Here is a 17,706-nt window from a genome sequence, read left to right on the forward strand (position 1 = left end):
GTTTTGGTTTTTCTTCCGTCTTAATCACCTTATACCAAAGTAAATTTTTCCAGATTCTCATCTTCTGGTTGTTCTTCCAAACAAAGATGAAGGCCCATGACTTATATCTAGTATTTCTATTATAGCCACGGGGCCTTCCTCTGGGAGTCAGTACTAAGCTAAATAGCAATAACAGAGATTCTGTTCTGTTTTCAGTGACAGCGATCTTATCAGCTCTCAGTTTTCAGGGGTAACCAGTATCAGGGTCAAAATCTAGAACAGTGTACATGCTCAAATTCTATCTTCTTAAATTCCCTTCCATTCTACCCATTTTCCCAGCCTCGTTTCACAGATTTTCTGTAATTATATGAGATACTTGATGTGTTTTAAAACATATGTTATATCCTGAAATAAGATTATTTACTTGTATCATATGAATACAAGTAATTTAACTTTTTAACTTATTTACCTATCATAAGAACTTCAAATTCCATCCATGTTGTCAAGAATGGCATATTCCAATAGGGTAATTATCAAGGCTTATTTCTAATATTTGATACTAATATTTGATAGTAAGACCCTGCCTAATACATGAAATCATTATTACTGTACTTAGTTAATGGAGGTCATTGTTAACTTTACCAAATGCCATTTCTATTTTTTAATGGAGACATAAGTAAGATAACAATGCTTGAGGAAAGAGTGGATATTGAGAAAATTAAGATATCCATATATTTCAATAAGAAAGTTGATTAGAGTGAAAATATGGAAATAACAAGAGAATAAACATATTAAGGCAGAAATTATTTTTAAATAAAATATTCTAGGGCTCGAGCAATAGCAAAGTGGGTAGGGCATTTGCCTTGCACACAGCCGACCTGGGTGACCTGGGTTCAATTCCTCTGCCCCTCTCGGAGATCCTGGCAAACTACTGAGAGTATCTCGCCTATAAAGCCTGGCAAGTTACCCGTGATGTATTCGATATGCCAAACACAGTAACAAGTCTCACAATGGAGACATTACTGGGCCTGCTTGAACAAATCAATGAACAATGGGAGGAGAGTGGCAGTAAGATATTCTAGTCATTTAATGGTAAAAAATTACTTACTTGGTTGAAAAGGCTGGAGATGTAACCAAGGGAAAGGAAATGATGGGTATGACTTGACAATAAACCTTATATATTCTCATTCTAATTCATAAATTGGTCTACTTTTCATTAAGAGGCCATTTTTTAAAAACTGATTATCACCCACATGTTCCTTTATATGTGACTAATATACAAGAATCATTAAAAATATGAGGAAGGGGCTGAAGAGATAGTACAGCAGGCAGGACACTTGCCCGACCTCTCTCTGTTCCCCTCTCTCTTTTAATCATAGCACTATGGTGTTTCTTGGATTACCTTTAAAGACTGCTGGATTTTTCCACTGCGAAAAAAATATTTATTCTGAGACTTCTAGCATTATGCAACTTCCTGATTTTCCTAAACAATGTTCTTTCTTTTTTTGATGTGGCAAAAAAGTTGAAGAATTCCTGGCATATTCACTCTGTAGTTTCAATATTTATTCACAGTCATGTGACTATAACCTAAGGACAGTATTAGGAAGGTTTGCAGCTGCCTTTGTGAATTTCTTTCAGTATTTTAAGTATTTTGAGACTAGTCAATTTAGCACATCTGTAGTAAATGAGTCTACCATACCGTTTTCATTGAATTGGACAACCACAGAGCTTCAATCATTTTTGAAAAAGAAAAACAACTTTTTCCTGCAAAGATCATAAATCCATTTGTCATCAAAACGAAAGCTTACCAGTATTTTTACTTTTTATTTCTCCGACTATTAAAACTTGTTTGGGGAAAGGGAAAGAAACAAAACTAGCAACATGGCTTAGAACAAATCAATCTTGACTTTGCAGTTTGTTAGGTGAACACAGCTTGAGTGTTGTCTAAAATAAGATGCTTGTCCTAAGGAAACATTGAAAGTCTTGAATTTTTCGTTTGTGGATTTTGTCCAGTATAAGAAGGAAAAACATATTTCATCAGCCTTCTCTTAATCCAGGCACAGAGTAGCAAGACCACCATGGAAGCCTGTATTCAGAACGTCAGGAGCCCTGCCACCCCGTGTGTTCTTTAATCTATAAACTAGTCACTGTAAAGAAACTTCTGTTCTAAGATACTTTTCTTTCCTCACAGTATTTTGGACAGAGAAACATACCTGCTTCGGCCAGTTTCACATTCAGCAAATCTTGTCTACTCTTGATTATGAGGAGATTAATTATACTGTTCTGGTTTGTCCTAATTGCTAATTTCTCCCTCTTCTCTCCCTGGCTGCTTGTTTGGCCCATATTCTGCTCATTAGGAACTCTTCCAGAGTAGACAAACTTGCTCTGCGAAGCTACTTATTAGCAATAAATGAAAGATTTACCACAGGACATAACTCCTAGTTGAATCTTTAGTGACTCTCAATCCAATGTATTTCATACTGTTTATGGAATTTTGCTCCTTCATGATCTGACCTCTACTTCCATTTTCATTCTACCTTTCCCCTTAGAAATATGATACATTTTAGTTATAATAGCTAACGATTGCTGAATACTTACTATGAGCTGGGCACTATTCCAAGTGTTGAACAGGTTTGAAATTATTTAATCTCCACAAGAAAAGAAATTGGAAGTGTAACTTCACTTCTAATTTACAGGGGGAAAAAAGGTAGGACCCAGAGATTGAGTAACTTGACCAAGGTCACTGTAGCACTGTCCTCCCATTGTTCATCGATTTGCTCAAACAGGCACCAGTAACATCTCACAACAAATTGTGAGACTTGTTGTTACTGTTTTTGGCATATCGAATATGTCACATGGAGCTTGCCAGGCTTTGCTGTGCGGGCGGGATACTCTAGGTAGCTTGCCGGGCTCTCTGAGAGGGGCAGAGGAATCCAACCTGGGTCGACTGTGTGCAAGGCAAACACCCTTCCCAACCAAGGTCACACAAACAACAAATAATAGAGTCAGAATTCTTAATCAGGCCATCTAGATTCAGAGCATATGATCTTAACCACTAAGATTCAACTCTTTTGAGCATACTTAATACATCTTGACATCACCCAACATCGTTAAGCTATTTGTATAGCTCTTACTTTCAAGTCTTTCTATATGGAATTTATTCCTTATGCTTGGAATTTGTTCTTTCCCCCTAATGGAAGTTTGAACAACGTCTTGGTCTTTCAGGATTAAATTAAACTGATATCTCCAAACCCTTTTTTTTTTTTTTTTTGCTCTTTGGGTCACACCCGGTGATGCACAGTGGTTACTCCTGGTTCATGCACTCAGGAATTACTTTTGGTCAGGGGACCATATGGGATGCTTGGAATCGAACCCGGGTCAGTCGCATGCAAGGCAAACACCCTACCCTATGTGCTATCACTCCAGCCCCCCTCCAAACACTTTAAATTGGTTCTCTAATAACACTTAAACTTATCAGCTTTGCACATGTATAGATTCTGTACACAGCTCCATCAGAACAGCTCTCATATAGTTGGTAATTACTTATAACTGTCTTCCTGTCTTTCACCCTTCAGGATTTTTTAAACTTCTAGAGAACTGATTATAACCTTAGCACCTAAAACAGTATCATTAGATATGTTCTGCAAATACTTGAGGAATAATTTTTTTTCTAATAATTTTAACTTTATAGATCCGGATTTAAAGTTAAAATATGTGAGCTACTCAATGTCTCAAGCATTATCTCTGAAATTATCTCTGAAAATAATACCTGATTCACATGACTTTAGTGAGAATCTAATAAAATATTGTCTGTGGGAAGTGCTTAATGGACAGTATATATGTACAGATTTAAAAATCTGTAATCAAGTGTTGGTACTTTCACAGGATGATAGCACAGCGGGTAGGGCGTTTGCCTTACAAGCGGCCAACATGGCCGACCCGAGTTCGATTCCTCCGCCCCTCTCGGAGAGCCCGGCAAGCTACCGAGAGTATTCGATATGCCAGACACAGTAACAACAAAGTCTCCAATGGAGACGTTACTGGGCCCGCTCACAGGATGATAGGAGATTCAAATAAGATCATTTGTGAAGAAATTTGTTACTTTTATATAAAAGATTGGCATTTATTATTTCATTGTGGTTTGAGCCTAAACATATGTAAGAGCCAAAGTTCAGTTGAAATAGCTTCTTTCATTCCCAGTTCTCTAATTAATTATAAAGGAGATTTCATGAGATAGACTTTGTCCATTACTATAGTACTATTTTCACTGTAATATTGCAGGACTGATAAACCACTAATAGTTATAACAGAAAAGTGTTGATAATTGATAAAACATCAATTGGTAAAATACCAATTGTTCGGTAGGACGTTGCCTTGTGCGCAGCCAGCCCGGCTAAGCCAGGTTTGATTCCTTCACCCCTCTCAGAGAGTCCGGCAAGCTACCAAGAGTATCTCCCCGGCACAGCAAAGCCTGGAAAGCTACCCGTGACGTATGTAATATGCCAAACACAGTAACGACAGGTCTCAAAATGGAGACATTACTGGGCCAGCTCGAGCAAATCGATGAACAATGGGAAGACAGTGTTTGTTTGTTTTTCTAACTAAATATGTAAAAATATTTATAGCATAATATGATGTAAAAATTCCTGTATTCATTTAGGCTGAAGAACAACATTATATTTTCTTGGAAACACACCAAAAGTAGACAGTCTTTCTTCACTGTCTTCAGACTTACTTCAACCTTGCTCTGAGTTCAATATGCTTTAATGTGTGTGTAGATTCAAACTAATTTTGTCTCCTTACTTTAGTATATAGCTCATTCATAAATTTTATTTCAAGCTTTTGGCCACCTTACTGGTGATTGACATTGTAGGAAAATGTTATGAATGCCACATTATTTATTTATAATGTAGCCTTGCATATAATCACCTAATAATTATTATCCCACATATTTTTAAAGGGTCAGTTCTTTCCTGGAATGGATATATTTAGTAAACCAAATAAAATAAGAAATTCCTTCTTAAAAGGAGTGCTTTTAGTTACTTGGAGTAAAGGAAGTAAAGTTACTTTTATAACTAATTGGTTTGCTGGCATACAAAAAATCAGGCCCTATTTTTCCTTATAATGCAAGAAAAAATAAGGCATCATACTTATTTTTGTGCTACAGCTATGGTATTAATTTTAATTACAATTTTATACTATATGTACATATATACACAAGTGTATATATATGTGGTGTAAGTGTGTGTTTGTGTGTGTACATAAGTAGGCTGTGAACACATAGGGTGCTTGGCAATAGGAAAATAAAAAAAATTTTTCCTAATAATTTTCAAGGTAGTACTTACAAGAGAAACATCAACTAACTTAAAATCAAGTATTATCTTAAAGGTGCCATTCTACAATTGAGAAAATTACATTTTCTTAGTAAAATCAACATAAATTAACATCAAAAATGTTTTATTTTACTAAGCATAGATTTAAAGATAGTAGCACTGTAGCACTGTCCTCCCATTGTTCATCAATTTGCTCCAGCCGGCCCAGTAAGGTCTCCATTGTGAGACTTGTTGTTACTGTGTTTGGCATATCAAATACGTCAGGGCTAGCTTGCCAGGCTTTGCCATGAGGGCGGGAGGGCGGGATACTCTTGGTAGGTTGCCAGGCTTTCCGAGAGGTGCAGAGGAATCGAACTCGGGTCTGCCACGTACGAACCAGTTAAAATTCAGAAACCTTGTGTTTCTTCTTTTAATATGTGCAAATATCTTCATTTTCCTTTCCAAACTTCTCCATTCACTTTCAGAATAAAGGCCAAGTTATTCTTAAATTACTGCTTTCTTCCAAAGTGAAGACAAAGTCGAAAGCAATTCCCATTTTTTTCCTCAAGTGAGTCAGAATAAGAGAATCATATTGTTATTATGTTACACGGAAGAAACTCAGTAAACACTAACTCCTTGAGACTACTGATCTGGATACTTGTTTCTATAAAACCTCCAATCTGTCGGTTTCAGTTCTGTCAAAATCAACACTTTTCCTATAGTTCCAAAACCAATTTTAGCAGATAAAAATGACTCATACCTAAAGTCAATTAAATCTCTGACTGTGAAACATAACACACTCCTAACTTTTTAAAAAATTTGATACACTATTGAGTGATTGTAACACTTCTTAAATAATTGCTATTTTTTTTTTTTTACTTTGTGAATGTTGCTTTCAGTAGCTTACTCTTTGCTTTTAGACAAATCACTTAGAAGACAGGGAAAGATTGCCTAGGGATTAGCATCTGTTTCTCCTGAAAGCAAAATTACTCATCCATCTGTGTACTCATAATAAGAAATGTTTGTTCTCTGCTTGTCTGAAACATTGTTTGGAATTTTGTACAGAACACTCTGCTACTATCCTCAAATTTCTCTCTAAGAAACCACTCTCAGCAATAAGTGATTTGAAACATATTCTTTGTGCTGGGTTAAATGTCTCCTAGCAATAGAGTAACCAAATAGAGTAAGTTAAAGCAAGTAAAGTAAAAATTCTACTATACTGTGAATCCTAAATGCTAGTCTTAATATCTTTATTATTCTTATTTTCACAGTTAAAATACATAAAAATATGTATTGAATACTCAACATAGCATGATCTCCATTATCTGTTTATTATCTGTGTATCATCCCAAACATACTTTTTTTTTATCAGTTGGAGAATAAGTCTTTAAAAACTGCCTAAAATTAACAGTAAAATGAGGTTGAACAAATCTTTAAGAATTGTGGAATAGTAGGGTAACCTAAGATTATTTGGGGAGATTTGTTATATGATGCATATTACCTACCTATGCATTCATAGAACATTCACATCTCTTGCTTCTGACTCATTTCTAACCTCTCTTGTCCTACAAGACAATCTCTTTCTCTCTTAAAGAATTCTCAAACTGATTCTGTATATTCATGCCTTTATATACCATAGCCAGCCTTTTTTCACTTGACTTTGAGCATCTTGAAAACAAAAAGCACCGTGAAAACAAGTCAGATCTATATTTTTACTATAAATCCACAGAACTTGCCATGGTATTTTCTATAAACATGAACAATATTCAACACTTGATAAATGCATGGTAGAACTATTACACAACCCAATTTAGTATCCCTGGACTCAACTCAGACAGTAGCAATCATCTCCCAGAATGCAGGTTGGTAAAATTTTTCTATGAATATTAAAAAACAATTTTTAGACTTTGTGAGGCAAGAGGCAGAGTAAATCAAGGGTGTTACTTAAAAATTTATGTAAAAGAATTCAAAATATAATGTAATATAAAAACACTAATACCAATCTAATGAGAAAAGAGAATTCCTTGGGGCATAACATTTAACTTATTGCAATTCTACTATCATTGTACATTTTTTAAATCTGTTAATTCTGACCTAAACCTAAATAATATTTTGCATGTTATACGTGGGGCTGGAGCGATAGCACAGTGGTAGGGCGTTTGCCTTATAAGCGGCCAACATGGCTGACCCGAGTTTGATTCCTCTACCCCTCTCGGAGAGCCCGACAAGCTACCAAGAGTATCTCACCCGCATGGCAGAGCCTGGCAAGCTACCCGTGACGTACTCCATATGCCAAACACAGTAACAATAAGTCTCATGATGGAGATGTTACTGGGCCCGCTCGAGCAAATTGATGAACAACGGGAGGACCGTGACCTGGAGTTATACATATTTGTCTTAGAAATTTTTTTTCACACATATGATTGCTGCCAAATATTGTAGTTCATGACTATATAACTTAAATTGGACATATTTATTGACCAAAAGAAAATTATAAAATGGTGATTTCATATTGTTTTTATCATGCTATTACATTATAAGTTAGTAATTTCCAATTAAAAGGCAAAAGCCCTTCAACTGCATTTAAATGTGTTTTGAAATATAAAAATTTGGAAATAAAAATATCTTGCATCTAGCTTTAAAAGATGTTGTTGAAACTGCTTGAACTCAATAAATCTACCTACTGCAAATTTGGGTGGAAATGGAAATCTTACCTATATAAATTTTTTAAAATACAAGAAATGTGGAGGCCAGAGACATAATACCGTGGGTAAGGTCTTGCATGCAGCCTACCCAGGTTCGATTGCCAGCACCATGTATGGTCCCCAAAGCACCACCAGGAGTGATCCCTGAGTGCAGAATAAGGCGTAAGCCCTGAGTATCCTTTGATGTGGCCCAAAAACAAAAAATGCGTAAGGTTCTTTCACTTTGTTTGTGATTCAAATGTTAGAAGTCATCTAAATGACTTGACTTCAGTACATTTTTGACATATAAGCATTCATTGTGTTGTAATTTTAGGTTGAATTTTTTAACATTATAGTTTACATCAAAACCCAATTTCTAAAACCATTCGTTGTTAAATTGTAGAGGTTGAGAATGGTTCTTTCTATTCAAAAAACATTTCAGAAGCTGTTTCAGAAAATCTCACTGAAATTTTATTCCTGCTGAGCTATTGTCCATTCTTATTAAGCTCCTTTTTCGACAGAACCCTTACAGAAATAAAGAGGCTTCAATTCACAAGTCAAGGAGTTCAGTGTTACACTGCTGGTTCATTAAACTCTTGTTAGACTGAAATCTTTCCCTCAACACTCCTGATGGTGAATGGTTATTCATAGTTTGAAAGACTTTATTTTTGTTTTTGGTTTTGTTTTTGGGCCACACTTGACTGTGTTTTGGCTTGCTCCAGACTCTTTGCTCAGGGGATCACTCCTATGGAGTGCCAGGCATCAAACCCAGGTGGAGTGTGTGCAAGGCAAGCTCCTTAATCACTGTAAATCCTAAACACTACATTTTCCCAAATTTTATAAACTTAAAATAAAAATTATAATCTATTGTTATCATTTTTTAAATTATGTATTTATTGAATCACCGTGAGAACAGTTACAAAGCTTTCAGGTTTAAGTCTCAGTCATACATACAATGATCAAAAACCCATCCCTTCATCAGTGCACATTTTCCACCACCAAGAACCCCAATATACCCCCATCCCACCCCTCCCCCTGCCTGTGAGGCAGATGATTTCCATTTAATTCTCTCTCCACTTTGATTACATTCATTATTTCAACAAAAGATGCACCATTATTATTTGGAATTCCCCCCCCCCCCCAACAATCAGACCCGCTGAAAAGGCATCATTAAATAATTTGTTTTCTATTGCTGGTTATGAAGAGCATGTGATGTCACAGCCATGAGAATTTGGATTTCTGATATTTTACTAATTAAGTTTGGAGATATTTCTGCCAAAAGCCACTGGGTTCCAAATTGGATCCGTGTGTTTCTGGGACCATGGCGGTGCCAGAGAACCGCTTGTCAGGGTCAACTCCTGGTCTTGGTGGGGCAGGAAGGACGGCCCGGTTCCACCTCCCATCCCATGAGGCCACAGTTGCCTCGTCACCGCCAGCTCATACCTGGCTCTCCATTGTCATCTATCACATTTCTATAGATTCCAATTCACCTAGTACTCATTTAATATTTTCATACAGATTAATTTCGTAAGAATATTAACTTTGTGTTGACTTCTCAGACTAACAACTTTTTTGCTAAAATGTACTCTTTTATTGAGATACAGGAAAAATAACAAAAGCATTTGTCATGTTTTTAATTGACTACTTTGTTATTTAATTGACTACTGTTTCAGTGTGTTCAAGATTTTAAAGGAGTGTTCTGCCAAAAGTCTGTCTTAAATTTATTTTTGCTGCATGATTTTATTAAGTCACCATCCAACAAGTGATTTTCCTAGCTGGGTTATCAGATGAATCTAATCAGAAGCATACTTTAGTTCAGTTTTATTTGTTTTTTGAAGAAATTCTATGATGATAATACACTTTCTTTTAAATTTTATAATTTAATGTTACACTCCAGCAGGTTGGGAATATTATACCAAGGGTTTCATCTAACTATTTTTAGTCCAGACTAGCTGTAATGTCAGTGATTTGTTTAGTATCTACTTTGTTAAGAAAATAATTCACATTCCACTGTGCACTCAATGAATAGCATTCAATTTTTCTGATTTTGATCTATTTATTATTAACTGATAATAAAGCAAATGAAATACAACAATAAGGCAATATCGGTTCCACTTGAAATTCTACCAAATAATGACTGCATCCCTATAATTTGCAAAACAGAAAGTAGTAATGCAAATATATGAGTGTCATAGAGAGTATTTTCCATAATGACTCAACTCTGCAGTGACAGCGTGAAACATCCATAGGCAATATACAAATTAGGAAGCATGGCTATGTTCCAATAAAACTCATTTACCTGAAAGCATTTAATGAAATTATAATTCTTTGTAATTTTTACATCTGAAAATATTCACCTTTTGATTTTTAACACGTAAAAATGTAAATGTTATTCTTAGTTCAAACTATATAAAAACAGATAGTGTACTGGACCTAGCCTGAAAATAATAGTTTGCAATCTCTGTTATCATATTTGGTTTTAAGAAAATATTGTTTGCTTCTTTAGTTTTATTTTGCTTATAGTAAATTTTCTGAACATGTGTTGTTGAGAAATAGCATATTTATTTTTATATTTCATGAAATATTTCTGACATGTCACATTTTATTAGTTTTAGGTGTGTTTTATATTATACATATTTTCATATTAAATTATTATCATAAATAAATCTATATATAAGAATGTTCTTATCAATTAAAAGTCATTAGAAAGCAGAGAAAAAGGAGAAACCAGAAATAAGGAGTGATGGCAAGGAAGGTATAACTTTAGGAAAAAGGGAAAAAGAGGATGGATATATTAATTTTCAATAATACACACCTTAAACTAATATAACATTATAGAGTGAGTGCAGTTTATTTTATTTAAAAGAGAATATTTTAAGGATGCATTTACCATTTATTAGACATGTCATATACACCAAATTATAATACAGAAAGTTAGAGTACAACAAACATACTTTCATACTAAGGTTGTGCCAGTCCAAAAGTACTGGCATACTTTATATTGCCTTAGTATTTTCATGCTAAATATCCAAGATCATTGCATTAACTATAGAGATTTTAGTAGAGCCAAAACATTGTTTAAGTATTTCACCTATTTGGGAAAAACCTAAGCAATTTGTCAGTAGCAGTATTTTCCAGACTCTAGCCCCAGCTAAATTTATTGAATCTCTGGATGAATGGTCTATGAAATAACCCCCAGTTTTCATTTATTTTCCTTGTTATTTAGGGCATCAAAGGCAGTCCTGGGAAAACAGGACTGACCGGATCTCCAGGTCCTCGAGGAGCAAAGGGTTCAACAGGTCTACCAGGAAGCCCAGGAGTTCAAGGCCCAAAGGTGCTTTAATGTTTCGTCCTAATACATTAGTTTTATAATTATCTTTACTTGTTCCAAGTTCTTTGACCAATCACAGGTCAATATTAAGAACTATAAGCATTTTTCTGTTACCAAAACACAAAGGGAAAAAATGTCAAGTATAGGTCAAAAGTGATAACTCAAAGACTGGAGGACATGTCTGGCATATACAAGACCCCAAAGTTTAATCCCAACACCATTTGAACCTTGAGCATGGCAGATATACCCTGGTGGTCCCCAGCTGCACTGGGCCCAAGTAAATCCCCATCACCAGGCCTAAGCATTTGAACTGTCTATAAGCCAGGCCAAGTATTTCTAGGAATGGCCCCAGCTACCCTGAATAAAGCTTGGTAGTGCCTTTGCCATTTTTTTAAATTAGGGATGAAAGATAGTTCAAAAGGTTAAACTCATGATTTTCACACAGGAGGCCTGGGTTCAATCTCCAGCACTATATGGTCCTCTGAGTACCTCTGCTATCAATCCCTGAGCACTACTGAGTTCCTCCCTCTGACCCCCCCCCCACCAACAACACATACAGACACACAAAATAAAGTGTGAATTTTTGACCCATCTATCTCCTGGGTAACAACAGTACATGTAATTTACACACTCAGCAAAAAAAAAGAAAAAGAAAAAGAAAACGGAAACCACTTATTAAACCAGGACTGGGTAAGGTTTAAAAAATGTTCTTTGACTTATTGTGGTTCTTCTTCCATCTAGATAATTAAACTCTAATACATATATCACATTTACTTTGAGATATGTACTTCCTAAAACATACTGCCTGCTCTTCTATATCTGAAAATGACCGATGAGTTTATAAATTAGAAAAAGTCAAATTATTTCTTGCAGTCAAGACAATAGGAATTAAATCTTGCATTCATTGTATAGAGTATTGTCAATAGGTATTTCAAACAAAAACTTTATTATTTAGAAATATAAAAACATTTCTGTAGAAATATCTCAATGAAGATTGACCCCAAGCTAGATCTTAGTTTTGTGACTAGGGTTATTTTCCAAAGGCCTAGTTAAAGCATGGGCACCCTCATCTTCATTACTTTTAAATTTGTTTTTATAGTTTCATTTCTAAGGAATGTTCAGGCCTTCTAACCCAAACTGTTTAAAATTTGACCTTCTTTTAGTGTTTATACAATGAATGCTCCTTTCAATTAGAACTAAGGTTATCTTAATAGATTCTAAACTTGGAAAGAAAGAAAAACAGCTTTATCTTTCATGTATTAACTTGTTATAAAAAAGGATTTTTTTTTAATTTCCAAAGCTCTATCTTTGTCTCAGCAGTGAAGGATAATTTGCTAATCTTAAAGAATCTCTGAAATACTCTTTTCTCACTGCTATACTTCATGTTCATTATAATTAAAAATTATTTAGAAAATATTTGACATACAAATATTTCTCTACAAGAGAATGATCTTTTAGATTATAATTTCCCAGTACCTTGTACTATATCTAAAGTTTCATTTAAAATGGTTTACAGTGCTCACTTCGACAGCACATATACTAAAACTGGAACAATACAGAGAAGATTAGCATGGCCCCTGCGCAAGGATCACACGCAAATTCGTGAAGCATTCCATATTTTTAAATTAAAAAATAACAATAATAATAATAAATAAAAATAAAACGGTTTACAAATTACAAAGTCAACATTGTCTTTTGTGTCCTCAGGGTGAGCAAGGCCTACCAGGTCAACCTGGAATTCAAGGTAAAAGAGGTCTTAAAGGATCACAAGGTGATCAAGGACCGTGTGGAGAACGTGGTGTAAAGGGACAGCCTGTACGTACAAATTCAGAAACTTGCTGTGCAATTATTCTGCAGACCAGTTCATCACTGTGCAATAATGATAATCCTATGCATTCGTTACAGGGAGAAGATGGAGTTCAAGGTTTGACAGGTTTCCAAGGATTCCCGGGTCCTAAAGTATGTATATATATATTCTGTGATTCTTCTAGTTTGTTTAATAGAAGATGCTTAAATGCTAGTATTTAGCTTTAACGTTTTTTTATCTGAACAAATTCTAGTAGGTACATTTTTATATTTGAGTTTTAAACATATTTGTTTTAAATGCATGTAACTATAGTTTCTGAGCAATCTTTTTGCATAATTTGTGTTTTTTCCTCTCATTTTATTTTTGTTAACATTTCATCAGTAACTTTTCCGATCATAAAGCAAAGTTGATGGAATGAGTGAGCACCCATATACCTGTAACCTAGATTTTACTATTAGCATTTTATTGTATTTGCTTTGTCATGAGTCTGCCCCTATGTATTTCCCTCTCTCTTATTCAGTTGATTTATGGCATATTTCAAAACAAATTGTAGACCTTAGTACAAGTTCTCCAAAGTGCAGCAGCATGTGTATCACTATCATATTTTTAACAGCAGTTCTTAATATATTACTAAAATATATTTTTATTTTAAAATCATCATACAAAGATGAAGCATGTGACTTTGGCATTTTACTGTATTTCTAGGGGCCTGAGGGAGATACTGGAACTGTTGGAATATCAGGTCCTAAAGGTCCTGCTGGACAAAGAGTAAGTGCAAAGTTATTTATTACCTAGAGACTGATTCCTCTGTGGATTTTAGTAATTCGTGTTAAGAACTCTAAATTAATAAACTTCAAGTTAACACCTTAATAAAATAACTTATAAAATGAAACTCATTAGCAGAACTCCTCAATCTTTTTTAATTGCATGATTAATTTGAAAAGACCCCATAGACCACACATATTTCACAATTCTTACTTTAAATAGCTCTAAGAATTAATTTGAATACTGAAAGTGCATTTATTAACTTGCACCACGAATAAAAACACAAAGAAGTTTCATTTTATATGTATTAATCCAACCAGAGACCACCCTTGTGTAACACCTGGAATAAGTTTGCCTATGCCCAGAGTTCCTTAGACCACACTTTAAAAAATATTTCCTGATAACTATGTTTTCCTTCACACCAACTTAGGAGTGAGTACCCTCAGAGAGTGATGAAGACCTGCTTAAGAAGTTGCACAGTATAGGGAGTGAATAAAAAAAATGCAGTTAGTTATTTAGTGCCTGGAATTTCCAGATTTAGAGATTAAAATTATGATACGAAAGCCACCAGAAGTTATTGGTCATGTGTTTTGTTGCTTTTTTGTTTTGTTTTTATTTTCTGTTGTGTCCTAACTTTTATGAGATGATCTAGGGCACTGAAAAGGGGAAGAAAGCTCTAAAACATCAAACAGTGGTTTTTCCTCTGGTAATGGCATCTCTGTTACCATCAGCAGCTGCTACAAAGGGATAGAGAGAACAAAGAAGGAAGTTCATGTGTATGAGAACAAAATCTTCAGGAAGAACTTTGTAACAGAACCACTATCTCATGTTATATAGTAAAAAAAAAAAAAAGTCAGATTTTTGAAACATTATATCCCTTCTTAACTTTATTTTTTAAATATTTTCAATAACACAAAGAGCACTATTGTCATGGGGAATGTTTAAGATCCTTCTCAACATTTCTTCAGGTGCAAATTTATTAGTTATTTAGTTATTTTTATGATTTCTGAGGAACCATGGAAAGTTGGTGCTTTGTGTAAAGTTCAGTTCTTGATAATACACAGGTGAGTTAAATACAGCTAGGCTTCTCTATAATAAATATTGCTTTTAAGTTTTTATATATTAAGTTTCCCACTAATTAAATTTATTAATTCTAGTTTTCAGCGGTAGGGCGTTTGCCTTGCACACAGCCAACATGGCCAACCCGAGTTCGATTCCTCCGCCCCTCTCGGAGAGCCCGGCAAGCTACCGAGAGTATCTCGCCCGCACAGCAGAGCCTGGCAAGCTACCCGTGACGTATTCTATATGCCAAACACAGTAACAACAAAGTCTCCAATGGAGATATTACTGGGTCCGCTCGAGCACATCAATGAAAAACGGGAGGACAATTCTAGTTTTATTAAATTCTCAATAAATTAAATATTTCATTGATTTTGTCAAAGTGAAGTTGACCACCCTCCTAGTATCTGTCCTCAAATGCTGGGTTTCTGAGCCTATGTCAGTTTCCCTCACTATCCAAGCAATCTTCAGATTTCATAACCTAAAATGAAAACATTGGTGGTAGGAAATATACACTAGAGGAGGGATGGGTATTGGAACATTGTATGACTGAAATCCAAATATGAACAGCTTTGTAACTGTATATCACACGGTGATTCAATTAAAAATAAATAAGGAGTCAGATCTCTTGATTGACTAGTGGACCTTTTAGATTTGAATATCATTTTTACAAATTATGTCCTCATTTTTTAGTTTTGTTTCGTTTTGGTTTTTTTTTTGGGGGGGGGCACATCTGATGTTATTCAGGGCTTGTTTCTGGCTTTGTGCTCAGGGATCACTTCTGGTGGGGTCAGGAAACCATATGTGGAACCAAGGATCAAACGTGGGTCACTTAAGATTATCTTTTAAAGACAATCATTGTGTTTAAAGGTAATTTCATTAGCTATAATGTATTTTTAGAATATTGGGAATTTTATTGCATTTGAAATCAAATTAATATTAAAACTCTGTGGGTGGTATAAAAAAAACTGATAGTATTTTTTTTACCTTGACAGAGCTGGAAAAAAGAAATGCTATTAGATATCTATTTAAATATTTTAAGTTAAGTGTGACTTGAAAATAAATTATAGCTAGTAGGAATAGAGGTTAAAGAGGGCAAAACTAAATTAGTATTTTTATGCATTAGTAAGTGTGGTGCTCCATGCCTAATTTGAAAAGAGCTATACAGAGATTCACTTATTTAAAGTTGTCTTTTTAACCAAATCAGCTCACAGCTTTTACATCATTTCTTATTCTTAATTCTCTCAATGGCTTCAAGATGCAGGTGTTCTTATTTTACAAATGAAGAAATTGCATTGGTCACTTATGATGTCCTCTAGTTCTCCCCTAAACTTTCTTCTCCATGCTACATCTTCCTCAAACATCTGTTCTGTCAATATCTGGAAATACATTATTACAAAATTTTGTCCATCCTGCAATATAGTAAGTAAAGTAAAGTAAAGGCCCTCCCGTTGATCGTCGATTTGCTCGAGCGGGCCCAGTAACGTCTCCATTGGAGACTTTGTTGTTACTGTGTTTGGCATATCGAATACTCTCGGTAGCTTGCCGGGCTCTCCGAGAGGGGCGGAGGAATCGAACTCGGGTCAGCCATGTTGGCTGCCTGTAAGGCGAACGCCCTACCACTGTGCTATCACTCCAGCCCCTGCAATATAATATTTTATATAAAATGATTTCATTTGATATAGAATGAACATATTGAAAATGTCATTAAACATGAATACATAAAGGATATAATGCTGATTTTGAGTTTTTTAGCAATTATGTAGACATAACTCTTCTGGTAGGAAACTATAATGAGATCAAGAATTGTGTAACAGACTATATATCAAAATTTAATATGCATTCTACTGATGCTATAAAATTTTGTAATAAAAACTATTGTAGTTTTTATTTATAAGTATTTATTTATTCTAGTTATATATGCATAAGCTATTTTACCAATGTGTAATAAATCTTTCATAATTTTACTTAGTTATGCTAGCAATGAGACTGTTTATCTTTTATCTCAACAGGGACACACTGGCCCCATTGGCAGAGAAGGTATAATAGGCCCAACAGGTAGAACTGTAAGTTTGTTGAAATATAGATTCCTTTTTCTTTTTCATATTCTTTTTTTCTTTAGTAATATTTCTGATTAATCCACAAAGTATTGCTCTGCTTATTCAAGAAGCAAAGGCATAAAATAGGTTCATATTTTTTTCTGGAAGTTGAATCCTGAGAGCTTAAAGCTCTAGCACATAATGAAGATATATATGGTGAGATAAGCACTTAAAACTGAACTTTGAGAAAGGAAAATAGAACTGAAGCAGGAAAGTAGGGATTGAGCACAAAAAAAGCATGGAGGTGATTACAAATAAAAATTATCTATTTTCTGAAAGAGAAAGTGTGACAAAAGAAATGCAGACAACCAAGATTTTAAGTGCCACTTTGGATGTGCCACAGTAAAGGAAAGAATGAAATAACTGGTTAGTAGAACAAAGCAGTAGAAATTAGATCACAGAGACATAAATTTCAAGGAGTGGCAGACAGTGATTTTAAAGAGATTAAGTTGTATTTTAAGATTTAAGGTAGCACTGTCCTCCCGTTGTTCATAGAGTTGCTCAAGTGCTACAGTGCTACTATATTTTGCTTATAAATCATTCTTAAACACTCTTTTAGTGTGCATCATACACATCTGTAAATGATAAAATATCTAGAGAAATGTTATTATATGTTACATTCTTTTCAAAAGTCCATGAACTGAAATTTGTAAACATTGACTAAATCTTT

General features: G+C 34.7%; 1 protein-coding gene and 1 non-coding gene across 2 annotated transcripts in view; both read left to right on the plus strand.

The window, feature by feature from the left end:
* Positions 1–17,706, plus strand: part of COL24A1 (collagen type XXIV alpha 1 chain) — a 324,882-nt gene that overhangs the window by 278,474 nt on the left and 28,702 nt on the right. Inside the window, exons 49-53 of the mRNA XM_056123526.1 lie at positions 11,202–11,309; positions 13,014–13,121; positions 13,212–13,265; positions 13,819–13,881; positions 16,950–17,003. Coding sequence (XP_055979501.1) covers positions 11,202–11,309; positions 13,014–13,121; positions 13,212–13,265; positions 13,819–13,881; positions 16,950–17,003 — 387 coding nt within the window. The remainder of the gene's footprint in view (positions 1–11,201; positions 11,310–13,013; positions 13,122–13,211; positions 13,266–13,818; positions 13,882–16,949; positions 17,004–17,706) is intronic.
* LOC130032290 (U6 spliceosomal RNA) lies at positions 12,822–12,928 on the plus strand. Its single transcript, XR_008793826.1, has one exon. It is a non-coding gene; the product is annotated as a U6 spliceosomal RNA (small nuclear RNA).

This window comes from Sorex fumeus, unplaced genomic scaffold (assembly GCF_029834395.1).
Source record: "Sorex fumeus unplaced genomic scaffold, SorFum_2.1 ptg000047l, whole genome shotgun sequence".
NCBI classification, from domain to species: Eukaryota; Metazoa; Chordata; class Mammalia; order Eulipotyphla; family Soricidae; genus Sorex; species Sorex fumeus.